We start from the raw sequence: 27,007 nt of genomic DNA, 5'->3' as shown, positions 1-27,007 counted from the left end.
CCTCAGTCTCAGTTTTGTCCTCTGTAAAATGAGCCCGGTGATACTACTCTCAAATTTGATAGTAGTGATGAGATAATATTCTTTTTTTGATTTTTAGTTTATTTTTAATTGAAGAGATAATACTAATTCTTAATTAAAATCAAAATTAATTTCCTCATTTCTTCTTATAGTCTTATCCTGGCAGGAGATTTTTTTAACTAAATATGTTATTTATACAATACCTTTTTAAAAATAACTGAGCAGGGTAGCAGTGCTTTCATTCCACCTGATGTGGAAAATCGTATTCATTTCGTCCTTTCTCCTATCTGTCTGTGGTTCCTAGGGGAGCACGTAACATCAAGGTTTAAAAACGAAGTGGAGCGGATGGGTTTTGATATGAACAATGCCTGGAGGATTTCCAACATCAATGAAAAGTACAAGTGAGTTGTATTTGATTCCTGTGGACTGTGTTTCATGGCCACTGCCTTTGCAAGAAACCCCAATTCTCATGTGGCAGAACATTTGAATTTAGACTTTTTCTTTGAAATGGAATTTTATTTATTAAATCTAAATGCCTCATCTTCAGCGTACTTCTTGAGCCTTCTGTTCCCATTGCTATCACTGGAGTGGAAAGAGATCCTTACTTAGTAGGATCCTGGAACCTTCCTTTCTATCCCCTCCTATTCTTCCTGGCACATGCATGTCTAGATAATATTGTGCTTACCTGTAGACAGGGAGTTTCTGTTGTTCTCATCACTGCTTGACATCACATTAGAGATAAGATTAGTGATCTCAGAAGCAGTGATAAAACACTTGGTTTTTACTGTAATTTTACTCCAGATCCTATGAAATAGGCTACCGTATTATTCTCTAATTTGTTGATCTAAAACTAATGTCACAGCTATGATCGCTTAACCATTAAATATTAATGTAACCATTATTAAATATTTCCCATTACCTATTTCCCTAAAAGGTATAAGAACTTTGGTAGGGGAGGGCAGTTAACTACTGTGATTTTGGTGATCCAAATTTCTATAAAACAAAAGAAAATTGTCCAGAATTTTAAAATTAACATATCCTCCTCTTAAGTTTCCCTGCAGCAATTGGAGGCCTTAATCACTCTGTTGTCCTTCCAGCTGCCTCAAATTATGATAGGTATTTTCCTGGACTGTTTGTGGGTAGCCACCAGAGCATTTCATTTTTTGTTGGAAAAACGACAGCTAATTACTACGCACAGCTCTTAACATGGATCTTGGCCAAGGAGGTGGTGTGAAGAATCAGGAGCTACAGACGTGTCATACCTTTGCCTGTTCTCAGTGACAAGTCAAATTAGAGAATTGAGGTGGAGAGAGGAGGGGGGTCCTCAGGGAGCCTGAGGCTGGCACAGGCTTTGCTCACATGTAACCCACCTTTCCTATACTGGAAACTGCTTATCTACAAGTGAGCAGCTCATACTTGCTGAAGAGCTGACTACTAGGTAATGTAATCCTTAGAGAACAAGGAATACAGTGATCAGAATACTGGGTGAAGTAAAACAAAACCTGAATTAAGCTAAGCTTGTTGAGAAAAAATTTTTGAGTTCAAAAGCTAGTGGTTTTCAGAAATCTCTTTTTAATATGGATTTAAAAAATTAACTTTTTGAGTCCACTATTTCCACTTCAGAACCAGCCTTCAGCACATTGAAAAGTTCTTCATACTACAAAGGAAGAATAAGAGCCAAATTTACTCTTAAGTTTAAAAGAAGATAAAAGGAACAAGACTCATGGTTAGAGTGTTAATTTATAATCTGTGTCCTAGGTTATTTTTAGGAGTTTGTAGATAGGTATTAGGAAGTTTGTGGAGCTACTTTTGGTCAGTCTCCATTCTCCTGGTTAGGCTTTTGAATTCCTGATACTTAATCTGGAAATTGAGAATAAGAGAGAGAGATTTAGTCCAGAGTGATCAGAACCCTCAATTCCTAAGCAGTTTGTATTTTTCTGCCTCTTCCCCTAATGCATAGAGTAGGCTAGGGCATGGTGGTAGAGATGATGGTAGTGGAGGAGGAGGAGCAGTTTGTATATTTTTGGATTTGGATTAAATGTCTATTGCCTTCACTATTGAGAAGGAATATTGGGTTTCCCAGAGAGAGACATGTCTTGTAAGCAAAAAACCTATCAGAAATAATGCTTTCTAGGGCACCAGCTTGACTAGTACGTGCCTACTAGTATTTTCCCTAATGAAAACAGCTTTTCTTAGGCAACATGGTAAATCAACTATAATATAAAATAAAAGTTAAATTTAAAAAAGAGAAAAACAGCTTTTTTTCCCCTTGAGTGTAGTTTATTCTGAAGGATGTTTTATAGAAGTTATGATTAATAGCATATTCACATTACTAACTTGGCTTAATGGAGCTACGATTATGTATGCAGATGGGGCTGACCCGTAGTGCTCTATAAACCCACGGCTGCACCTGTTACCTATAATTAGGACACCCTGTTTGGTTCAGATCAAAGAATATGTTAGTAATCCTATGAGGTCTCTGGAAACTTGAAATTGTGGGCTCTTGCCCTTCTTCTCATGTTTCCCTGAAAGACTGAGGGTCTGGTAGAGGTAACACAGACTTCCACCTCTGCAGTTGGACTGGGCATTTGTGTAGTTAGAAATGACCCACATATTGGTTACAACAGTTACAGTGGAGTAACTGCCTCTCAACTCCCCTTTTTACATTGATAGTTAAGATCGCCAGATTTCCAAAAGGCAGCATCAAGTGGAACAATCCAAGATAGTATCATTTGACATACACATAAGTAAACACTTAAGGCAACCCATTCTGCTGAGCAGGCCAAGACTCAGGTAATGCTCCTCATTGCCTTTTAACTGGCTCTGGGGTAGCTTGATTGACATCCTTCTGCTGGCTCACTCATGTCTCTCCCTCTTCTCCCCTCCCTCTCTGTCTTCTTCCCTTCTCCCTCTTCCTCACCTTCCCTGTTAGGCTGTGTGGTAGCTATCCACAGGAGCTCATAGTGCCTGCTTGGATCACTGACAAAGAACTAGAAAGTGTCGCAAGCTTCAGGTCCTGGAAGCGCATCCCCGCCGTCGTCTACAGGTAAGTAAGCCTGGCCAGACCCAGCTTGGTTTGGTGCTGCTGCCCACTGCATATGGTCTGCTGCTTCTGTTGCTGCTAACCTGGGGGTGGTGGTTCAGGGAACTTTCCAGGTTATTCTGTACTTCCTTATTGCTGAAGCTGCTTGTCCAGTCATATACCAGTAATTCATCTGGAACACTACCTGATGATTCAGTTGACACTGAAAAGAAAATTTTAATAGAAAAGTGGCTGGACTTGCTATTTTAAGATCCTTCTGACATTCTGTGGGAAGATAATGTGCTCATTGCATTTAGCTTCAGATGTTGGCCCTTGGATTGAGAGAGATGAATCCTAGAAAGTAAGAATTGGGAGTATAGATTTCAGTCATTTGTGATTGTCTTTGTGGTTGAAACTTTGACACATGGAAGAGGTCTGCTTTGAGAGGGAGCATTTAGGGAAGAAGGCTAGGGCTTGGCTGGATAGATGCTATCAGAGATCAAAGGCAGGAGAGTCAAGGGAGGCAAGTTCTAGAAGGGGGTGGTGGTGTGGTGATGAGCACAGGTTTTAGAATTCAGGTCTTCTCTCTGACACACCTTGCTGTGGCACCTTGAGTAAGTCCCCTAACTGACCTCAGCCCATTCCCAATTAGTAAAATGGGAATGATGTTCTTACTTCACAGGTATGCTGCGACATCTGAATGGAGCACTGGGCTTCCTAAGCAATGTCTGGAGTAGATTGTATTCCTGAGGGCTGCTTTTATAATTCAGTGAATAGCTAGCTCAGTTCTCACAGAATCATGTTAAATTTTTAAGAAGTCATTCCCTCTTATTTTGGAACAGTTTCAGATGTCCTTGTAATATCACATTCTCCATTTCATTTTTCCAGTTTGCAGACATTATGGACTCTCCTTGAATTCGGGCCAAACCAGTGAGGCTTAGTTAGAAACTCATGCCAGGGGGCAGTCCATTGAAATACTGAGGTTGTAAGAAGGGGTTTATTTCCTTGTGGAATTCCCACTGAGGTAACCAGCTTGTTTAGTCCATGGAAGGCAGATTCTGATGCCCACCCTGAAGAGGGAGAGATGGAAAAGTACGTATTTGCTTCTGTCCCAGTGGAACCCATTAAGTTTTCAATCTCAATTTTCATCACCGTTGTTTTCAGATACTCCTAGAAAAGTAGGTCACCAAATTTACCTATCACTCAAGTGGTAAGGATGACACAGGAAAGCTGAAAGGATTAATGCGTCTTATCAGTGATCGGCCCAGCTCAAATAGGGAAAGCAGCCAGCTGCTGCTCTGCAGACAGCAGCTGTGTTAGATCAGCAGCCCTGGCATTTGTGAGGTTTGCTGACTTTGAGCATAAGGGGAAAGGATTCTCATTCTCAAAGTAAGGGTCTTTTGGTGAATTCTCCCTGTTGGTAGAGAGGCCTGAAAGTGTAGGCTGAAGAAAAACTTAGAGTAAACATGGGAAGCTTCTTTCCCCTTCCAAAGTTTTTTCCAGAGGGCATAAGTTTCCCTAGCTCAGGTGGCAGGATGCTTCTGAATCCAACATGTGTTTACTGAATGTAGTTGTCTGTAAATTGCACTAATGACTCCTGAGGTTGCTAGCAGCAGTTACTTGACAGCACCATGCTGAACCAGCACCTGATTAGTGCTTTCTCCTATGGTGATGAGAGAGTGCTTAATTGGATTTATTATTGAAGACAGAGATTGCTTTAACACAGAAAGATGGTGCGAAGGGCGCCCATCTGTAGTGGAATTCACAGCTCTCCCCCTTTGTGCATTGAGTGTTAGAAACTTCTAGTCATTTAGGGAGTTGATTAATACTAACTTAGGGATAGTTTAAACATTTGTATCTTTCTATATAAAATTGAAGCATTTAGTGTTTAGTAGGGGACTCATACATTGGACATCTTAATTTTTATTTTTCCTTGTTCTATTTGTAAAATGATGGAAATGCTCTTTAGTGATTTTTAGCTGTAGTGTTTTCGTTCTCTTTCATGCAGTCTAAAGCATTTAGAAGACTGCAGAAAACTTCACTGCTTATTGCAGCAGTTCAGTTACAATCTAGCTATTATAATACTATGGCCCTTAGGGAATTCCCTGGCAGTCCAGTGGTTAGGTAGGACTCCTGCTTCCACTGCAGGGGACACAGGTTCGATCCCTGGTGGGGGAAGTAAGATCCTGCATGCCATGTGGTGCGGCCAAAAAAAAATAATAATGTGGCCCTTAAAACCCAAGACCCAGGCCGATGAGTGCCATCTACTGTTCCTCTTGAGCATTGCTGGGAAAGATTTCAGAAGAAAAGGATGTGCAGGAAAGGCCCTGCCAGCCTATCCTATAAAGGGTTTGCTGTCAATCAGCTCATTGGTTACTCAGCACCTATTATTATATGCTAGGAGGCATTTTAAGAATCAGGTTTTATTTATAGTTTGGTGAGGTTTTATTTATAGTTTGGTGAGGTTTTATTTATAGTTTGGCTCCATTCAGCAGGTGACCCAATTGAATGTGTTGGCAATACACAAGTACTCTCCATTATTTGTCCCCTAATGAGGGAGGATTTAAAAACTACAAGCAAACTGATGGTTCCAGTGGAATTTGATTATTGCCAAATTTAATTTATTGCTTATGAGTTTTAGGATTAAAAACAAAAATCTTTCTCACGTTGTTCCTTGAACAAGATAAATAGATTCAATAGTCTGTTTTTTAAAAATCCATCTGTGCCCTACATGTGTTATATGTGTGTATGAATATGTGTTTAGAAACAATTTTAATGGGAGGAAAAGACATTGACAGTTCTCTCTAGGATATAGAATTGGGAGACATTAAAATTTTTTGCTTACTAGCTTTTCTACTCATTTATTTTTAAAGTGAACTGATTACCTCTATAACTTCTAAAAACAGCTTTATTGAGATGTCACATACAATTCACCCTTTTAATGTGTATAGCTCAGTGATTTTTTTTTAGTATATTCACAGTGTTGTGCAGCCATCACTACAATTGTTTTAGTACATTCTCACCACCGCAAAAAGAAACGCCAGATCCATTAGTAGTCACTCCCCATTCCCTCCGCAAGCTCCTTAGCTCTGGGTTATCAGTAAATCTACATTCTGTCTCTATAGATTTACCTATTCTGGACACTATATAAATGGAATCATAGTATGTGGTCTTTCATGACTCACTTCTTTCACTTAGGAGCAATAACATACTCAAGGTTCATCCATGTTGTAACATGTATTAGAACTTGATTCCTTTTCATCACCAAATAATATTACCTTTATAACTTTTTAGTTGCTAAAATTGCCTAACTAAAATTCCTAATTAGGAAAAGCTTGGGTTTTAAGAGCATCTTAAGGTAGACTATGAGTATGATTTCTGGTCTTATTTCTTGATAAAGGATCTTATCAGAGTATGGCTTATTGATGTTTATGCTATTCATTTCCTTCTAATAGTTTACAGAAGGGTGGCTGGCTCATTGAGCTATCTGCCTATAGTAAGAGCAGTTGTGATTCATGAAATGTCAGGAGGTTTTGTAAAGCAGTCCACTACAGGCCAGGTAAGTATTTCAGTCCCACGTGTGGGATCTTGTTATGAAAAGAATCCTCAAGCCAGCCCTAAGTGTACAGTTGCTACAGTGGGCCCTCAGAAGTCAGTGAGGAAACAAATGTTTGTCAGCATCTATTATGCTAGGATATTCAGGTGTAGTATTAAAAAGGAGAGATTAATGCTTCATTATTAAGTGTGGTATTTGTAGTTTATTTTTTACCTGGTTTTCCAAAAATAAATTTAAATATTCAGGTATTTTATGAATATTTTTCTCTGACAATACACTTTTAAATACACTTTTATCATTTTGTTGGTTATTCTACAAAGGTCTCTAAAATGGTTTGATAATCAAGAAAGATGCAGATAGGTTTTGTTATTTTTTATTTTTAATTATTATTATTATTATTATTATTTTAAAAATTTATTTATTTGGCTGTGCCGGGTCTTGTTTGTGGCATGCAGGCTCTTTTAGTTGCGGCATGTGGGATCTAGTTCCCTGACCAGGGATCGATCCCGGGCCCCCTGCATTGGGAGCACGGAGTCTTAACCACTGGACCACCAGGGAAGTCCCTAATTATTACTTATTTAGTTTTTGTCCACACTGCACGGCATGTGGGATCTTAGTTCCCTGACCAGGGATCGAATCCGTGTCCCCTGTAGTGGAAGTGTGGAGTCTCAACCACTGCGCCGCCAGGGAAGTCCTGGGGTTTTGTTATTCTTGTTGCTGTATAAGACTTCTGCCCTGAGAGGACTTGAAGCTAAACCATCACTTACCTGCAGTCAAGCTGTTCATTAAGGCATTTAAAATCTACTATCTCATTTTCTGTATGAGCACAGAGCATCTGAATGGGCCCACTGGGATGGGTACAGTTGTTGTCTTGCTCCCCGCACAGGCACCAGAGCAATGGAGCTGTCATTGCCCGCTGTGGACAGCCGGAGGTCAGCTGGTGGGGCTGGCGAAATGCTGATGATGAGCACCTGGTGCAGTCAGTAGCCAAAGCTTGTGCCTCCGACTCCCGATCCAGTGGCAGCAAGCTGTCAACTAGGAACAGTCCCCGAGACTTCCCCAATGCAGACCTTTCTGATGTGGAGTTTGGTAAGGTGCTCCCTGGGCCTCTGGCAGCAGTTTTTATAGCATCTGAGAACCTTTTCTTGAAATGGGCTTCTTTATAAGACACAGAATTTGTTTCATAGGAGAGAGAGAGTGAAGCGTCAGTTGATGGGATTGTTTGAGGAGTCATGGATCTTGGCAAAAACCAGAAGACCCTCTGTTTCAGACTTGGTTTAAGTGGACTAGAGTGTTTGTTGTCTTTCTTGCCATCGTGACAAGATGGAATATATATGTGATAGGGGACCTGCAGTGTCTCCAGACCATGGGGGGAAACACCAGGATTATGTTGTAGTTATTCTAGGACTACAGATGTAGAAATGCGGTATAGGAGATTGTAGGCAAAATAGAAAACAAACTAGAGAGAGAAGTCCTATTGTATTAATGTAGTTTTGGTTAGGTGGATTTCAGTTTTTTGGGTACTGTAATAAGTGCCTGTGGTTCTTATTTTGCAACAGTTCTGGGAGAGACAGGTTCATTTAGTTTTTCCTTCCTGCTCCTGATGTCCCTAGATTCTTCTCTGTCAAATGCTTCAGGAGCAGAGAGTTTAGCTGTCCAACCACAGAAGCTTTTGATCTTGGATGCACGCTCCTATGCAGCAGCTGTGGCGAACCGAGCCAAAGGAGGAGGCTGTGAATGCCCAGGTGAGGTGCACAGTGCTTTCGTCCCTGACCCTCTGTCCCTGTGAGTCCACCCCATGCCCAGCTGGGTCTTAGTTCTCAATTTGAAGTGAATGGAAAGCCATGTTCCTCAACCTATCTTGAGACAGCCAGAGCTCCTTCTTGGATTCTTAATACTGTATGCTCTTTTTAAGGGAGAAATGGAGGAGGAGGTGCAGTGAAACTAAAGAATCTTCCTTCCCTGTGCCAACTTTTAGGTGATAAGGAAAGTAAATCCTCTCCCATAATAAGGCCTGTTATGTTTGGAAGCTTCTTCTTTAGCAGCTCAATTTCTCAGCCTTCTAAAAGCTTTCTTTGTGTTTGACAGTGGGTATGCTCATTACTAGCCTCACAGAAAACTCCTCACATGACTTTTACTTAGAAAACATGGGGTAGAAATTGAAGCAGCAAATACAAAACTCTAGCAAAGTGCCTCAGTGCTGACCTATAACACCCCTACTGTTTGAACGCTGGCTTTCTCCAAGGAGGGACCTGTTAGGTGCCAGTTGTGTGCTGTTGGAGCAGGTAGAGGCACTGAGCTCCTTATTCAGATGAGAGCTAAGCTGGAATCTAAAAGCAGTTGTACCAAGGTGAAATTTGAATGCAGAAATGCATGGTTCTGCTAGGTTCTTTTCAAAGAGATTCCAGAGATGCAAGTTAGTAGAGGCCCAAGAAGTAAACCTGGGGTAAGATGGAAGTATACAGATCTTTTTTTAAAAAAAATAACAGCTTCTATTTTATATCAGTATCTTCTTCACAAATCTAACCTTCCTTTTTGAAAAGACAGCTAAAAATCAAGCACTGTTTTCCTCTCATAATAAAGGACTGGACTAATAGGCATCAAAACATTGGCATTTCATTAGTCAGCAGCTACAGTGGGTTTATTTTATAGCCGGTTTGCTCCTTTTAAATTTGGCCATTTGGACTTTAAATTCAACATATTTGTGTTCTCTTTGTTCTTATTCTCTCCAGAGTATTACCCGAACTGTGAAGTTGTTTTTATGGGGATGGCAAATATTCATTCAATTCGGAGGAGTTTTCAGTCTCTGCGATTGCTGTGCACACAGATGCCAGATCCGGGAAAGTAAGACCTTGGCTTTGGCTTTAAGTTTGCACTGATTTTTTTTTTTTTTTTTTTTTTTTTTAATGAGTTTGAAGGTGTCTTTCTATTTTTTGGTAAATTTCAGTTTAACTTTCAGAGTCCATGGTTATTCTCATTCCTGTGTTAGGAGCATGCAGCACAAAGGAGGAGCTGGAAGAAAAATCTAGCACTTTGAAAGGTTTAAAATGTGCAGCAAAGAACAGATCTCAGCCCTCAGAATGGAAACATTGCCTTCTTATTTTTCCTGGGCCCTCTTCCTTTTCTTCCACATGTTTTTGACTCAGAGTAACTTAATTCTTTGTTTTCTGACATCCTGTAGTGACACTTAACTTGCTATGAACTGGAATGTTTTACCATGAAGAGTAAAAATTTATTCATTATGTTCTGAAAAGGGTTAAACATTCTTTAAACTTGCCAGTAGGTCAGTTCCTTTTACATTTGCTTCTGATTTCTAAACTACCATCTTACTTACTAAGAACATTACCGTGATTTTTATTGCTTATTAAAAATGAATGGCTGGCATTTGCTGTGAGGAAGGTGAAATAACACTCCTCCCCCCAAGGGAACTGTTTGAATACAAGATAAATTAGGAGGAATGCTCTGTAAAACAACTATGGACAGATAAATATTTAAAAGCCCCTGTTTTACTGTTTCAGGAAGCCAGAAATGGTGCCAGAGAAGACAGAATTTTCTCTGTTCTGGTGTTTGTGCTAGATCCCATAGCTATTTCCCTGGGTTCTGTTCAGTAGATCTCATGATTGCATCAATTTTGCAGCATTGTTTGATTTATTAAATCAAATGGCTGCCTGAACCACTTGTACTAACTCCTGGTAGCAAATGATTAAATTCATCACATTTGCAATCAGCCCAGAGGGTGAAGCAGTTGTCCTTGGGGAAAAGCCTGCCGGAAGAAATGAGATCGCTGCTCTGCTTTGGGGATTAGCAACTTGCATCTGCTATACATATTCAGAACCTAGCTAGTAGTACTCTTTCCTAAAGGGAGGGCATAGAAAGAGCCTGGCTGAGGATTCAGGAGATCTGCCACTAATTGACTGTGTGACTTAGGCCAGTGGCTTAATTCCTGTGGTTATCCGTTTTTCCTGTCTATAAAATAAAAGGGATAGAGTCAGTACTACCTGATCTCTAATATCTTCCATAAGTTAAAATTCTTTCTTAAAAAGCTGTTTTTTAAACTCTGAGTCAAGAAGATGTAATTAGCCCTTGCTTGGTCCAAATGAATGTCAGGGAGGAGGAGGGAGGTTGTAAAGGAAGAAGGAAATGCTTTGTCTGTATTTGGCAGCAAATCATAATGCAGTACTGAAGCTTCCCTTGTGGATAAAAAGAAGCTATGGGAGAGGCGGGACCAGCTTATAAGCGAGCCTCCTGACACTTGTTTGCGGCCATAGAGGGCTACAGCATGCTTAGGTTGCTACCTCAGCTTTTGAGAATAGGACAAGGGAGCCTGGAGTCTCAGCGCACCTCCTCCGTTGGCAGATTTTGGAGTGCAGCTCCTGTGTTAGGCATGGACGGAAGACACCAAGTGGTACGTAAGAATGATTCAGTCAGGTTCAAGAGAACCAGGTTCTCATTTACTGTTTCTCCAGAGGCCAGGAGATAAGTTAGTATTTGTTCTCCTAAGCCTCATCTTTTATTTTTTTTCAAGACTGTGTGAGGAATGAGAATAAATAATCAATCCACCAGCAAAAAGTGTTTCTCAGGTATTTAGTAGGACATAGAAGGTCTTGAGATAGAATTTTTATCCACAACTTAAAAAGTAGGAACCTTCAGTGTGTGCTAGGCACTGCACAAGGAGGGTATAGCTGTGCCTGAGACACAGTGTCTGCCCACTGAGGAGTCAGAGTCTGGTTGGTAGAACAAGCAAATCCATGTGAAGCCAGTGCTTATGCAGTACATTCTGATGTGTGTTTGCCTGGAAAGACCCTCTCTTTGGACTATTCCAAAAATTCATACTCATTCCCCAAGGTTTAATAAGCCTTTATAGGCTAGTCTTGGCAAAAGCCTTCTCATAGTCCCCTGACAGAAGTATTTATTCTCTCCTCAAACTCAGAGTTTGAAGGACTAGACTGTGGTCTTAACTACAAATCTGATCACATTTTGGAGAAATTGGAGCTTTTTGGGGGGGTTGGGGAGTAGAATTCATGACAGGGCACAAGAAATAAAATGTCAACACAGTTAAAAACCCGTTTGTTATCAGCTTGTGATTATTCCCAAGGGGCCATTCTTGGGATCTGATACTTCCTGAAGGCCTTTCAAAAAAAGGTTCTTTTAGATCCCTGCTGAATCCAGTCAGTACTAAGCCCAGAAACTGTGTAGCCACAGGCGTACTAATTTGTGTTCTAAATCATTAGTGTGGGCCCATCCAGTTTTAATCCATAGACATTCAAGACTTGATCAGTGGTAGGTGTTGGGGTGTGGGTAGTAAGCAATGTTGTCTGCAGTGTTGGATGTGGCATCTAGCTTGTATCTTATTACAGACATACTTATATTTGAGTTTTCTTTACCTTTTTTTTTGAGAACTTGCTGGGCAGAGTTGCTGATCATTAAATATGAATATTTTCTCTTTTCCATCTCAGAGTGGCTGTGTTTTTTGTTTTTTGGTTTTTTTTGGAGAAGATTCCAGGAAGAGCTACTTTTCTTATACTGGGTAGATATACCTATTATGGACAAAAAAATATTAAATATTAATTCTCTCTGGGAAATAAGCGATAAGATTTTTGGAACAAAAGGTGGCCCTGTTAATTACTGTCCTATTTCGAAGGCTCTCCTCTATTGCATGGTAGGGCTTGGGTCTCATCCTTGTACATGCTTTGTAAACACAGAGATTTTCTGTTTGTTTTGGCAGTGTTTTATTTGGAAGGAAAAGTCTTTGGGAATTGCTTTTTAATATGACTGGTATTTGGCATGACCCAGTATATCATAAAAATCAGCATTTCCTATCCCCTTCTGTTTTATTTTTGTAGTTGGCTCTCAGCTCTTGAAAGTACAAAATGGCTCCATCACCTGTCTGTGCTTCTGAAGTCAGCACTTCTGGTAGTGCATGCTGTGGATCGTGATCAACGACCAGTGCTAGCACACTGCTCGGATGGCTGGGACCGCACCCCCCAGATTGTGGCATTGGCTAAGCTCTTGCTGGACCCTTATTACCGAACCATAGAGGTAGGATTTGACACTTTAGGATGAGTGGGGGAAACCTTGGAGAGTTTTATGATCAGTTTTGATTGAGGTGGCTAGGTCCAGTGAAAGTGAAATTTCTTTAGTTTTGAATCATTGCTCCTTTATCTTTAGCTAAATTGTTGTGGTACGTACCACAGTGCTTGTGCCTCTTAAAAGGGGGTAGATTGTGGATAACAAGGTATTGAGAATACAGACATGTTTTCCTTTGCAGAGTATCTACTTGGATACCCCAGGAAAGTGGGGCTTCTATAGAAGGATCTTGACATGCTTATTATGGTAATGGGTCTGTATATCACCACAATGTTCTGTGGAGAAAGAACCCTATTGTGAAATAATCACCTATTGGGTTAAAGATATAAGAAAAACCATAAAGGTCCCCTAAAATATATGTAAATCTGGGATGGGGAAAGATTTTACAAACATGGCTTTGTAAGGATACCATGAAAGATAGAAATTAAAAAATAAAAAAGAAATTAAGGGGGAAAAAAGTATGACTTTTTTATAGTGAATGAAGGGCTAAAAATATAAATAGTCTCAACAAAGACTTAGATAAATGCTTAGTTACCACCCTTTTGATGATATGGAATGGAGTTGAGGGAATCGGGAAACTGCCCTAAGCCTGTGTCCCATCCTTTGGCCGTGGGGCTGGGTTAGGGGCTCCTGGTGGGCTTAGTGGGAGGGTGTTAAAAGGGATCACTGTTGGTGACATTAGGCTCAGGACAGTTATAGTTTGGATAGACGAGCACAAATGGGTCTCTCGTGGGTGCTTCCCCGCAGGGTTTCCAGGTCCTCGTGGAGATGGAGTGGCTGGATTTTGGCCACAAGTTTGCTGACCGGTGTGGTCATGGGGAGAACTCGGATGATCTGAACGAACGTTGTCCAGTGTTTTTACAGTGGCTTGACTGTGTTCATCAGCTTCAGAGGCAATTTCCGTGCTCTTTTGAGTTCAATGAAGCATTCCTTGTGAGTTTGGGCTTGTGATTCTTCGTTTTGGGGACCTTCTAAATTCATAGGGGTATCAATGCAAATGTTAGTGGGCCAGTTTTCACATGAAACTGCATCTTTTCTAGAATTTGAGGGGCCATTCTTCCATTTTTAATTAAAAAACAATAGTAATAAACAGGTGTTTGTTTATTTAGTGAATCCATGTGTACTAAGTTTACATAAACTTTGAGTTCTTCTAAACATAACTTTTAAAATGGACAGAAGCACACTAAACAGTAGTTAGAAATAGAAACAATAGATTTTCATCTGCTCCCTCCAGTCCATCTACCAACCCCCCCCTGCGTCTGTTCCACACTCTCTGCTCCCTGTCCTTTGAAGGAGGATGTACTATCCTTGCCCTCTTCCAGCCCCTCCTCCACTTGTGCACCAGCTTCCACCCCCCTCCTTTGCTCAGCTTCATGGCTTCAGCATTTCTCCTCCCTGCCCTCTGCGTCAGCCTATTTTCCTTTTTTACCAGATCATTGCCATCAGCATACAAGCATGGTATAGTGCCTCCTATTTCATCAAAACCATTTCTGGGTCCTGCATCCCCCTCTAGCTATTATCTCATTTTTCATACCTCATTTCTTCACAGCAGAGCTCCTCAAGTCTTGACATTTACTCTCTCAAACGCTTCTCCTCCCATTCTCTTTTAAACCTGGCCCAGTCAGGTGTTCACTCCACCACTTTACCAGAGCTGCTCTTGTTAAGGTCACCAGTGACCTTCACATTTCTAATCCAGTGATCAGTTTTCAATCACCCTTCTTTTTTTTAATTGCAGTATAAGTGATAGATAACATTATATTAGTTTCAGGTGTACAACAGTGATTTGATATTTGTATATATTGCTAAAAGATTACCACAAAATTCTAGTTAACATCTGTTACCATACATAGTTACAAAGTTTTTTTCTTGTGATGAGAACTTTTAAGATGTCCTCTCCTGGCAACCTTCAAATATACAGTACAGTATTACTAACTTACAGTCACCCTGCTGCACATCACATCCCACAACTTACTTATTTTATAACTGGAAGTCTGTACCTTTTGACTGCCTTCATCTTCTTTGATCCATCATTAAAATTTGGCACAATTTAATCACTCCTTTCTTGAAACACTTTCTTCAGTTGACTTCCAGCACACACTCTTAGTTCTCCTCCGCTTCACCAACTGGTCCTTTCTGTCTCCTTTGCTGGTTCCTCTTTCCCTCCCCACTTGTGAATGCTGGGAGTGCCCAGGGCTCAGCCTCCTTCTCTAGGGATTTCATCCAGTTTGTTGGCTTTAATTGCTCTCTGTGATTCCCACATGTATACGTCTTCAGCTCAGATCTCTCTCTCCACTTAACTCCAGGCTCTCATCCACTTGTGACTACTCAGTATCTCCACTTGGATGTCTTAATGGTATTTCAAACTTAACATGTTCAGAACTTAGTTGTTGATTTCCATATGGCTTCACCCCAAAACTGATCTTCCAGAAGTCTTCCATCTCACCAAATGGCAACTCAAACCTTCGATTCATTTAGGGCAGAAACTTTTATGTCATCCTCAACTCTCCTTTCTTTCATATTCCATATTCAGTCTGTCAGCAGATTCTGCAGCTCTGCTTTAAAAATATATCTAAAACCTGATAACTTATTGCTACCTGTGCTGTTCCCAGCACTAGTCTAAGCCACCACATCTCCTGTCCCAATTCCCGAGTCAGTCTAGCAGCCTGAGGGGTCCTTCTAAAACATGATACAGACTGTATCATTCCTCTGTCAGGAAACCTCCAATGACTCTGCTTTTCACACAGAATAAAAGTCACAGTCCTTAAAATGGCCTGCAAGTCCTCCAAGGCTCTCTCCACAGTCCTTAAAATGGCCTGCAAGCCTGTCCAGGCTCATTTCCTCCCATCCTCCGCCTCATGCAATGTCTGTCAGTTCCTCAGAAGTTGCAATCCTGTACTCACCTCAAGGCCATTGTGCTGGCGGTTGCCTCTGCCTGGAGCAGCCTCCTCTCCCACCCCCGGCTGGTATGATCTGCTCTCTCACTTCCATCAGGTCTCTAGAGGCCAGTGAGCCTTCTCACGCTGCCCTGCATGTGCTCTGGCCCTCTTACCCTGCCTTATTGTCCATAGCACTGGTCACCCCTCCCCCCACAGGCAGAGTGAGCTCTACCAGGGCAGGAGAGCCGTCTTCTCACTGTTGCCTGTCCAGCACCCACAGAAACATTTGGGGTATGTGAGATGCTCAATAGCAACTTGCTGAATGAAAAGCTGTTTAGAAGTTCAGGCTTGGGTTGCACACTGACCTGCTCCTATGTCTAGTTTATATGGGTAGCTGTTAACTTGGGACCTTGGAGACTGTTTACAAGGGAGGCCAAGAGGATGGGGGTGCCAACACCCTGTCTTTGCTGTTTTGACTTAGGAGTGATGGTGGCTGGGGTTGTGAGGAGTCTGCAATTGGGTGGCTTACTTGGGTCCCCCCCCCCATCCTTACCAAGCGTGAACTGAAGTGCACATCAGGGGTGTCGGGGAAGGTGGCTTAGCTGGGCTGACCTTCCCCCAGAAAATGGTGTACCCATTGCTTGATTTTGCCTCATATTGGACTCCCACAGGTGAAACTGGTGCAGCATACCTATTCCTGCCTCTTTGGAACATTCCTGTGCAACAACGCCAAGGAGAGAGGGGAAAAACATACTCAGGAACGGACATGTTCTGTGTGGTCGCTGCTTCGGGCGGGCAACAAGGCTTTCAAAAACCTACTGTATTCCTCTCAGTCAGAAGCCGTATGTATTCTTTAGTCTTTTCTCCCTCATCAGCAGAATGAATTTGGGGATGGGGACATATGGGATCTTTTTTGAGAAGTGACTCTTGAAGGCATCTCAGTTGTCTCTGGATGGAGTAGTTCCATTTTTTCCCAACCACTCTGTCCTGAGAAAGGCCTGTTTTCTGGTTATTCTGCCCTGCTTCTGACTGCTCTTTGTTCAGGGTGGTTTGATTTAACAAACATCTCTAACTTTGCCACTCTAGACATGAATCTTTTCTGGCACCTCTGCCAGAGCTTAACTTATTTCTAGCATGTTCTGTCTAACAAGTGGAGGAGGCACTTAAGTTATTCCCTGGATGCCCCTGATAGCTCAGAAGGAGGTGCAGGCCCCCAGCACCCTTCCAGTGTCAACAGGCAATGATACCCATTGCAGCATCTGTCTCAGCAGAAAACTGTGTGTGACACCAGCAGTGTGTCTGTGTGATCCTCTGCTCACATGGAGAACTGGCAGGCCCTTTAAGACTTTGTTCCTCAAAGGAACACTTTCTGTTAAGCAGAGAAAAGGAGGCACTTATATCTATGCATTGGTACACAGTAATGTACACAGTAATGTTCCTTTTGTCAGAATGCATCTTAAGTTCTAAAGTCACAAGGAGGCTAATCAGAGGTTATATTGATTTGCTGGACTATTAATAAACCTCTTACTACAGTTAAGTAGTCCAAGGAAAGATTGAAGCTAGCTGCTTCTCTGTCTCCTGTGCCTGCTGGGGAAGTAACAGTACAGAAGAAAATTCCCTCCTTTTAACTTGATTAATTTAGATGATCCTATAAAACAGGTTTGACAGTGTGTTCTGAAGCCAAGCTTTTGTACTAGGGAACTATCACCATCTAGCAGAATGACTCATTTTCTTGTGCAGTAAAAGCAACAAATTAGGTTGAGAAAAGCCAGTCATTCAATAAAGGTGACCTAAGAAACAACTAATGAGAAATGGATTTAAAGAATTTTTTTTAGATTTTCATTCTCACAGAGGCTGTCAGGTGAAAAATGTCCCATCTACCCACCACCCCCCGTGATAGAGCTGCATCCACTCATGCTAATGCCCCCTGGAGATTGTGCAGGACTGCTGGGTGTTCCTGCTTGGTGCTTGCTTCTTCACCCTCATTTCTAGACATTTCTAACAGACTTGTTGGAAGTTGTTTAAACCTGTGTCCACCGCTCTCTCTTCAGGTGTTGTACCCTGTGTGCCACGTGCGTAACCTGATGCTGTGGAGTGCAGTGTACCTGCCCTGCCCATCCCCGTCCACCCCCGTGGACGACAGCTGTGCACCATACCCAGCCCCTGGCACCAGCCCTGATGATCCACCTCTGAGTCGGTGAGCCTGGGGCTGATGCCAAGACTGCAGGTCCTTTGTGGGTTACTCCTGTGTTGGGATGCATCCAGGGATGGTTGGAGATCATGACATTGTCTGGTTCCACACATCTTTCTTAGATCTCTGAAGTTTTCTTAGGGAAGGTATAAGGGTTTTGGGCTATGAGGCTGTAAGAGCCTTGTTTCCTGAAGAGTACTGGGCCCTGTTGCTACATCACTCTCTTGCATGCACCAAGCAGTTTCTCAGTGATGGAGCATATCCTCTGGGTTCCTTGTGACCCTCTGGCTTGAGTTTCAGCCACTGCTCTGTGCTCCTGCCTGCCTGCTGTGACTTGCTGTCCTGGGCTTGAAAGGCAGATGCCGTCAGATGATAGTCTGGCTTTGAGACCTATGAATTAGCTTTACTGAATGCAGACTGATGAATAATAATTTAAAATATTGTAATATCAGAAGATCAGCAGTGCTACTTTCCTCTGCCACTAATTGAGAAACACAGCAGTATCATGAAGAATATCTTTTTAAAATAGCATTTGCTATTAGCTTATTTGTATGTGTTGGGCATGGGGTAGGGATGGTGCCAGAGGAATAGAAGTACTCGTCCTGGAGCTCTGCCTTCCTGCAGTCTGAGCCTTACTCCAGATGCGCCATGGCTCCTTGAGTAGCCGTAATGGAGCCGTTTATGAAATGACTGCCTGTTAAAACCTGTTGTCTCCTACTTCCCTGTGAACAACCTCATATTCTCATTTCCCCCAAACTCCTTCCTTTAGGCTACCAAAGACTAGATCATTTGACAATCTGACCACAGCCTGCGAGAACACAGTGCCTCTAGCCAGCCGGCGCAGCAGTGACCCAAGCCTGAATGAGAAGTGGCAGGAGCACCGTCGCTCGCTGGAACTGAGCACTCTGGCTGGTCCTGGAGAGGAGCTTCTGGATCCTGACAGCCTGGGGAAGCCAGCCAAAGTGCTGGGTGGTGCCGAGCTGTCTGTTGCAGCTGGAGTAGCTGAGGGGCAGATGGAGAATATCCTGCAAGAGGCCACCAAAGAGGAGAGTGGGGTAGAGGAGCCTGCCCACAGGGGGATGCAGGAGGTCAAAGAGGAGGCTCTTTTAGAAGAGGGGAGCAGGGGGAAGACCCCTGAGCTCCCAGCCATTGTGCTTCATCAAGAGCCAGAACTGGGTGATGCTGCTCTAAGGAGCCATCCAGGCACCAGCCTTCTTGTGCTCTCACAGGGTATTCCTGAGCAGCAGGGTGGGCACAGTATTCTCCCCAGTTCTCTACAGGAGCCCCCCCAGGGAGAGGATGCCCAGGAGGTCCCTGTGGAACAGTCTCGAATAGGAGCTATCACACAGGACAGGGAGGAAGCAGTCCTTCCAATCTCAGTAGATGTAAAAGTTGGCTCTGGTACCTCACAGTCAAGTTCTCTGCCCTCCCAAGTTTCATTTGAGACCAGAGGACCAAACGCGGATAGTTCCATGGACATGTTAGTGGAAGATAAAGTGAAGTCAGAAAGTGGTCCCCAAGGCCATGATAAACCTTGCTTACCTGCCAGGGTAAGCAGTGGCAGGTTCAGTGGCAAGGAGGAGCTTCCTCAAGCCATGGAGCCCAGGCCTTCAGAGAGGAGCCTGGCTGAGAGGCCCCAAGTGGGATCTCTGGTGTATAGGACTTCCCCCAGCGGCACCCAGAGCCCAGCGCATTCTCCTTGTGCCTTGCCTTTAGCCGAATGTAAAGAGGGGCTTGTGTGCAATGGTGCTCCAGAGACTGAAAATAAGGCCTCAGAGCAGCCCCCAGGGCATAGTACCCTCCAGAAGTACCCTACCCCCAATGGGCACTGCGCCAATGGGGAGACTGGTAGGAGCAAGGACTCACTGAGCCGCCAGCTGTCTGCCACAAGCTGCAGCTCTGCCCACTTACACTCGAGGAACTTGCACCACAAGTGGCTGCACAGCCACTCGGGGAGGGCGTCTGCAACTGGCAGCCCTGACCAGCCTTCCCGCAGCCACCTGGACGACGACGGCATGCCTGTGTACACGGACACTATCCAACAGCGCCTGCGTCAGATTGAGTCGGGCCACCAGCAGGAAGTGGAGACCTTGAAGAAACAAGTCCAGGAGCTGAGGAGTCGCCTGGAGAGCCAGTACCTGACCAGCTCCCTACGCTTCAATGGGGACTTTGGGGATGAAGTGGTAAGTACACCATGGTGCCTCCATAGCTGCACAAGGAGACAGGGCACACTGAGCCGGGGCGCCCTTTGTACAGATTTCTGAAAGAACTGGAAAGTTCCAGAATTGAGAGAGGCTGGAGATCAGCCTCAGCCAGGTGATTGGCAGTTCTTCTTTTTCTTTCCTGTCTTGCTTACTTTCCACAAGTATCCTGTCTAGACAGAATAAGGAAGAGAGTTAGCACTCACTATGTGGTTGGTCAGTTCTCTTTGGAGAGAGGATCATGCCTTGAGAAAAGTGTGAACTCCTGGGCAGAATAACATTTGTAGGGCAATGTCAAATATGCCTGTGAAATCATAGTGCCTGTCCTACCCCAGTAGCTAGGGAACAATTAGCCGCTGCACCCCACCCCCCAACCCCCAAACATAACATGGGCTGTAGCTGTGAAGGTTTAGTTCTTTTTAAACGGATATTTGTACCTACCTTGCAGCAGGTGATGGCAGTAGAAATGGGGAGAGGTAGCACTGTTGGGAGTTAGCACTGATGGAGGCTGGTGACCGGAGTGGTGGTACCTGAGGGGAGGTTCTCAAGGAGGCAGTCTCAACGTGATTAAGGACAAGCGTGAGTCTGGCTCTGAAGCAGTCAGCGTACATTAAAGGCGGGCTCGTCCAATGACTTTCAATTCAAACTGACTTGGTTTTTCCTTTATACTAATGATGGTTTCTCATTTTCCCAAAGAGTCCTTCAGAGAAAGGAGGACATGCCCAAAGCACTCAGTTTCAACACACACATGTAAGTGGCAGGGTTGGATTTACAGGCCCCCCTGGAGCAGCTGACACTGAGTTCCCACTTCATCCTGGTCATTTCTGCCCTACTCACTTCCTGGAACCCGAGGCCTATCTTTCCATGCCAGAATCCCTGCACATAACCTTAGATCTGTGTATCTCTCTTCCAGCTGAGCTCAGCTCTGTCTCTGAACCTGCTCAACCCAATTCTTGATGGCTGAGGCACCTAGAGATTCAGCAGCCCTAACACCCAGGCCCGCCCAAAGTCCCCAGTGCTCCCTTCTTTGCCAAGCCCTTTCTTCTTCTGGGAGGAGACCAGGTTCATTCTGTTCAGCTGTGTTTGTTTGCCAACAGACTTCAATTCCTGACTCGGAAAGCATTCTGGATCAGAACTGTTTGTCTCGCTGCAGCACAGAGATTTTCTCTGAAGCCAGCTGGGAGCAGGTGGATAAACAGGACACGGAGGTACAGGCTCAGCCCCTGTTCTGAGTGCCACCCATGCAACTGTTTTGCAGTTCTTCTCTACCCCCATCATCCATTCCCCCTGCCCCTGGCTAAGGAATGACCACACAGCACACTTAGCCTTGAGCCTCTCTGAATCTCAGCACCTATGAATTCCCATCAAGCCTAGAATTTCTCAGCAGGGGAGATGCAGCAGGCCAGCCCTCTCTCCTCATTGCCTCTATGAACTGGAGCCTTGCCAGCTCTCATAGCGACCCAGGGTGCTGTTGCCTGCCACTTGATCTCAGGGGAGTTTGGAGTCCCCTCCAGGGAAACGATTTGGACGCCTTTCTTGTACTGCTGACATCAGACCTGATGGGCTGGTGCCACTGGAGCCAGTGTGGTCCTTGTGACTCTTGCTGCCCCCAGCATGGCTCTGTTGGCTCCGGCTGGATGGCCCATCTCCTGTCACTAACCTGGCCTCATCCGTTTTACAGATGACCCGTTGGCTCCCTGACCACCTGGCCGCCCACTGCTATGCATGCGACAGCGCCTTCTGGCTTGCCAGCAGGAAGCACCACTGCAGGTGCCACTGGGAGGGTGTGGTGGGGTGGGTGGGGGTGTAGAGGCTGAGGTTTGGTCCACAGAGCCTGCAGATTTGAAAGATGCAGGCAGCTGGCTGGCAGTGTTCTGAGGCAGACCCCAGGGTCTACAGGACCCTGACTCACCTTTTGTGCCTCTGAAATTGGTGTTTGCAGAACTGCACTGGGTGTCTTTCTTCCATTTTAGAGTGATCGTAAGTTTTGAAAATGATGTCCCTTTTTTATTTTGCTTCCTGGATTGGTGGAGCAACTGCCGCCACCACCCACACCGCCATTTCTTATTCCTAGAATACAATTTCTTCCCATTCAGCACGGCTGCTGTGAGCAAAGACAGTTTTCCTGCTGTGGGCAGGGAACTTCGTTTTCCTACTCCTTACCCCCGCTCCCTGACCACATACTTATTGGTTGGAGGACTAGTGGGAATAGCTTAGGGTATAGTCTTCAATCCATAAGGCTCCTGACTTCTTTCTTCCTTCTGGGTTGGGGTAGTGAGTGGCTAAGGATGCTTTGCCCCAGCTGGGGTGGTGACTGGAGGATGTTCAGTGTTCTTGGGGTAGGACTTTTATCTGAACTGTGTGACATAGCCCACCCACATGAATGGACCTGGATTGAAAATGGAACCACCTCTTTGTCTAGTGATGATGCTTCTAGGACTGTGTATCTCCCCACCCTCACCCCAAGCCCAAATGTCTTTAGTTGACTTCTTCTCTGAGCTCTTTCTCCCCTCCTTGCAGGGACATTGACCGTGTTGATCAAACGTGGTGAGCATTTGCAACAACCTGTCTGTGATTTCTGCACACCTACAGTAACTTCTCCACACTAACGCTACCATTTCCCCCTCTCTGCACTCATTGGGATGAAGCTTGGGGCAGGAGTGCAGGCAGGCAAGCAGGTGGGCTTGGGTGGGGTGGGGAGACCACAGCAGCTAGCTGAGGAGACCATTACAGCTGAGTCAGGTTGCAGCCGTGGTTGCCCCTGCTGACTGCATAGGTCAGCCGAGCCATCTTGCCTATGGCAAGAAGCGGTGCTTCAGCAGGGGCTGGTCTTGTGGAATAGCCAGTTGAGGGGTTTTAGAGCTATTTTGTTTGGGTCAGTCATTCACTTAGATGCCAGAATGATGCTTGTGACTTTCAAGTCAAACAGCATGACTGCTTTTTCTAAAAAAAAAAAAAAAAAAAAAAAAAAAAGCCCAGGACTGAACAGAGGTGGTCTTTCCAGAGAACTGTTAGCATTGAAGACTTAAGGGAAAACTCCACTTAGGGTCTATCAGGATCCCCTGAAAGAAGTCAGATAGAAAAGCTTAACTCATCAAATTCATGTCAGGCCTTTAAGCTGAATTCCAGAAGGTATGTTAAATAAATGTACACATCTAGAAATAGATTTAGGTAATTTTTCTCTGTAACCACAGTTGTTGCTGACTCATGCTTTTCAGAAACAGAGTTGTGAAGTACTCACTGCATTCTAGCAGATGAAGTCTTGTGTTTGTTTTAATTCTGTCTTTCCATTGCTCCTTGTCTAGCGTTTTCCTTTTGCCGGTGGTATTTTGTTGCCAAAGGGTATTCAGTATTCTCTCTTCTGTGCTTAAGTGGTCCTTAATCCAGCAGTGGGTTTCCTTTCTGAGGAGCATAAATGAAAAAGTAGTGAGTGATGCTGGCTAAGGAGGAGGATTTCCTTTTAGATGCTTGCCCCAGGTCTTTGGCGGGCTGCATCAGACTCTTCGGAGTCTCCTATTCTAGGGCCTCCCCAGAGTGGGGTGGGGTTGTAAGGTGAGCAGAAACTCATCCTCTGCCAGTTCCCTTTCCTGGTAGTGTGAAGGGCATCAGTTTGGGTGTGCAGACCTTTGCTGCACAGGCGCATCAGAGCTGGGCTTTCAAATGGAGGAGTGGAGAGAGGCCGGGGGCCTGGGTGCAGTCAGGCCTTCAGGTAGAGCTGATATTCCCTGGAGATGCATGGGGGCAGGGGAGTGACCCATTGTCAACTCATCCTTGTCTAATAGGGGGTGTGTGTGCACCTGTGTTCACCTGTGCTCTTGTCTTTTCACCCTGAGCATGTGTCACTGGTTGCTTGTCTCCTGGCTTCGCATGCTGGCAGCAAAAGCAGTCCTAGATGGCAGCAGTCAATTCTTCGTGTTGTTGCCTCTGAGCCTTTGGGCAAGGCTCCTCACTCCCCAGCTGGGCTGGGAGTTTCTCTCATCTGATTAGCCTAGAGGCAGTTCCATTGGACTCCGGCCTCTCTATGATCATAAGCTACAGAGAGGCCATTGCCCAGGTGGGTGAGGCCACGGAGTTTTCCTGGGCCAAGACTTGGCTGCTAGCTCAATGGCCTTCTGCCCTGGGCTCATTTGTTTTGGATCTCTCTTGAGCAGCATCTACCTGACACCTTGTAACCTTGAGCCATAGTGGTGAGGCAGCCAGGTGTCCTTGGCCCTAAAGTGAAAGTGGTGTGCAATTGTGCTAGGGAGCGGTCCCCTCCCTTCCTGGCTTCTTCCTGGGTTTAGACAAACGAGAGTGTTTGATATTAGACGAGTCTCCGGCACATCTGAATCGTGTACAGAGAAGCGCTGTCTTCTGAAGTTGGTTTCTCCACCCCGTGTCTGCTGACACTAATGCTGTTTTTGTTTCTGCTCATCTCAAGGAATTGTGGGAACGTATTCTGCTCCAGTTGTTGTAACCAGAAGGTTCCAGTTCCCAGCCAACAGCTCTTTGAACCTAGTCGAGTGTGCAAGTCTTGCTATAGCAGCCTGCATCCCACAAGCTCCAGCATTGACCTTGAACTGGATAAGCCCATTGCTGCCACTTCAAACTGAAGCTCAGTGACCTGGGGCGGGCAGAGGCCAAGCTGCTGTTCCTCTGACAGGCCCACAACAGCCTGGGCAGACTGAGAGGCCCATGCACTTTGGAATGGGGACATGGAACCAACTGTGCAGAGTGATGGAAATTTGGGATGTACCACTGGATTGTAGATTGATCTCTCCCTCCCCAACCCACCCTTTTTTTTCCTCTCCATTTTCTATCCCCCCTCTGCCTCCAAAAATGAGACAAGTACCCTGTTTATCGTTTTTTTTTTGGATGGAAGACCAGAGGTTGCCAGGCCCCCTATAACTGTTGAGCTGCCTGCTGTCAGGCGATGCTGAGGGGTGGCTTAGTTCCTCAGGCTGGGACGGAGGCTGGTTGAGTCAGGAGTGGAGGCCTGAGATAGAGAGCAGGGAATAAAGCCAGTGCTGACGTTTGTGACCTTTCCTCGTATCACTGCCACATCAGAGCTGATTGGATTGGAAAAACCTTTGCTGCTGAGGACGCTGAAAGCATCTGCTCTAAGAGCAGTGCCCCAGGTGCCCTCTCCCTTCCGAGAGGGACTGGGCTAGTCCCACCCAAAACGGGATTGGAGTTTGGAGGGAGGCGCATAGGCACATAGTAAGTGGGACCCCTTAGGTGCCCCCACCCCGTTTGGGGAAAGAAGGGGTACACTTGTGAGGCAGGGAGAGGGCTGGGAATGGGTGGCTGGCATATTCTCCCCCATGGGATTCTCTTTTTAACTTGACCCAGATTGTCTAGGGCTCCCCTCACTGTCAACGGTCTGCCCCCCTCAGCCAGGCTGTGTGGCGCTTCCCACCCTCAGGCATAGGGTGCAGACTGGCCAGAGTGCAGTATTCTGCTGCCGTGGTCAAGGCCAAAGTATGCCCTGAGCCTGGAAGCCCCTTCCGGGTCCTGGTCCCCCGAACAATCTCTCTTCCTCGGCTAGCACAGGGAAATCCAGACTCAGGGTTCCAAAAATTCCCCACTCCCAAACCAATCATGGATCTCCCCCTTTAGGGGTAGAATCAGCCTTTCAGATGGCAGTGTCTGGAGAAGGGAGCATGTCCCATAGACTCAGCCTTCCTCTGCCTCCCCTTCTTGGAGCAGTGGGAAGGGCCCAGCGGTCCCACTGCCCTGCTCCTGTGCTGCTGGTCAGCAGTGAGGGGCCACTTGGTGACTCTGCAGGGCTCCTTAGAGAAGTGACAAAGCCCGTAGGAGATGCAAGGCACCTTTCCTTAGTAAGCTTTGATGGGGTCCAAAAAGAGCCTTATTTAAATCAAGACTATTTGTGGTGGAGGTGGGTATGGAGAAGATTGGAGAGGAGTTTAGGTTTGTGCTTTGTGATCTTGGCATCCATGTTTTGTGCCTGCCCTCCCTCTCGGGGGAAGGGCCATGCTTGGCTCTGCTAAAAGCTGCTAACTGGTAACAGGGCGGATTGTGGTGGGCAGTGGGGGTGAGGCCTGAGAACTCTCCTGACCCTTTGGAAGCAATTCCCTAGCTAAGGGCAAGTTGTCTCTCAGGAAGGTGGCTCCTGTGTGTGCCTGGGTGTAGATAAGATGTGGGCCAGAAGCCTTCCCTGGAGCTGTCAGTCCAGGCAAAGCCAAGAGCATCTGAGTGCGTCTCTTGACTTCCCAGTGGCAGGAGGTTGCTCAGAATCTGAATTTAGTGAAACAGGGTGTAAGTTCTTCGCACTCTGTGTGGTCTGGCCTTGCAGGTAGGGAGAAGTCAGTCTAACTGAAGATTGTGCAGGTCCTAGTGACGGGTGCCAAGAGGTTACGATACGGGTTTCTTGGGTCTGATGTACAGTGTGAATAAATGCTTGCAGCTCTTAGCCCTTTTTTGATCAATGAAGCACTTTTTTATTAATATTTTTCTTTGTATGTAAAGGAGGAACCGTAACTCTCCGTAGCTGTATATATAACCCTTTTCTCCTAAAGAGGAGTTGGTCAGTGCTCCTATATTTTTCATTTTTTGTCAAAGAAGTAAATACTTTAGAACTGTTAAATATATAAAGTGAATAAAGTTTAGTGTTCCGCATGGTAGCATTTGCTAACACGTTCTAATTCTTTTCCCTGTGGTTTATTCCCCTTCACCCCATTTCCCTCTTACACAGAAGCAATTTGAGGTGCTGCTGAGAAAGTTAACTTTGGCAAAGGAAAACTGATTTCTTTTCAACTCTGGACCTTGGCAAGGAGCCGCACCACAATACCCACACACTGCAACACATTTCCTCGATGGTTTTTGCTACTAACATCTCCAAAGCTAAAAAGGCAAAGCAGTCTGACATCTTAACAATCAGCCGTTCTTCCTTATCTGAAGAACTGAGTGTCAACAGTAATTAAAACTACCTCTGTCCTCCAGGCTCGCTTTTTTTTTTTTGCTGTTGCTTTGATTTTAGCCAGTGCTCTGGCCCCTTAACCCCACGCAGGGAGCAACAGCTGCACCTGTAGCAGCAGGTAAGCACTGAGGCATGCG

The 27,007-nt window shown here is 44.9% G+C and overlaps 1 protein-coding gene across 16 annotated transcripts in view; it reads left to right on the top strand.

The window, feature by feature from the left end:
• MTMR3 (myotubularin related protein 3) overlaps positions 1-26,574 on the top strand; it is a 132,883-nt gene extending 106,309 nt beyond the window's left edge. For 7 of the 16 annotated variants that reach the window (XM_059894244.1, XM_059894238.1, XM_059894232.1 and 4 more), the window contains 15 exons: positions 323-419; positions 2,951-3,064; positions 7,483-7,685; positions 8,210-8,341; positions 9,329-9,440; positions 12,440-12,635; positions 13,431-13,616; positions 16,231-16,401; positions 17,611-17,756; positions 18,520-19,933; positions 20,648-20,701; positions 21,049-21,159; positions 21,633-21,721; positions 22,472-22,498; positions 24,372-26,574. In XM_059894244.1, coding sequence (XP_059750227.1) covers positions 323-419; positions 2,951-3,064; positions 7,483-7,685; positions 8,210-8,341; positions 9,329-9,440; positions 12,440-12,635; positions 13,431-13,616; positions 16,231-16,401; positions 17,611-17,756; positions 18,520-19,933; positions 20,648-20,701; positions 21,049-21,159; positions 21,633-21,721; positions 22,472-22,498; positions 24,372-24,543 — 3,224 coding nt within the window. In that variant the 3' untranslated portion in view covers positions 24,544-26,574. The remainder of the gene's footprint in view (positions 1-322; positions 420-2,950; positions 3,065-7,482; positions 7,686-8,209; positions 8,342-9,328; positions 9,441-12,439; positions 12,636-13,430; positions 13,617-16,230; positions 16,402-17,610; positions 17,757-18,519; positions 19,934-20,647; positions 20,702-21,048; positions 21,160-21,632; positions 21,722-22,471; positions 22,499-24,371) is intronic. The other 9 variants (XM_059894241.1, XM_059894245.1, XM_059894243.1 and 6 more) reach the window with 8 other exon arrangements.
• Positions 26,575-27,007: the final 433 nt, after the last annotated feature.

This window comes from Balaenoptera ricei, chromosome 14 (assembly GCF_028023285.1).
Source record: "Balaenoptera ricei isolate mBalRic1 chromosome 14, mBalRic1.hap2, whole genome shotgun sequence".
NCBI classification, from domain to species: domain Eukaryota; kingdom Metazoa; phylum Chordata; class Mammalia; order Artiodactyla; family Balaenopteridae; genus Balaenoptera; species Balaenoptera ricei.
This window is presented reverse-complemented; position numbering and strand designations above follow the sequence as displayed.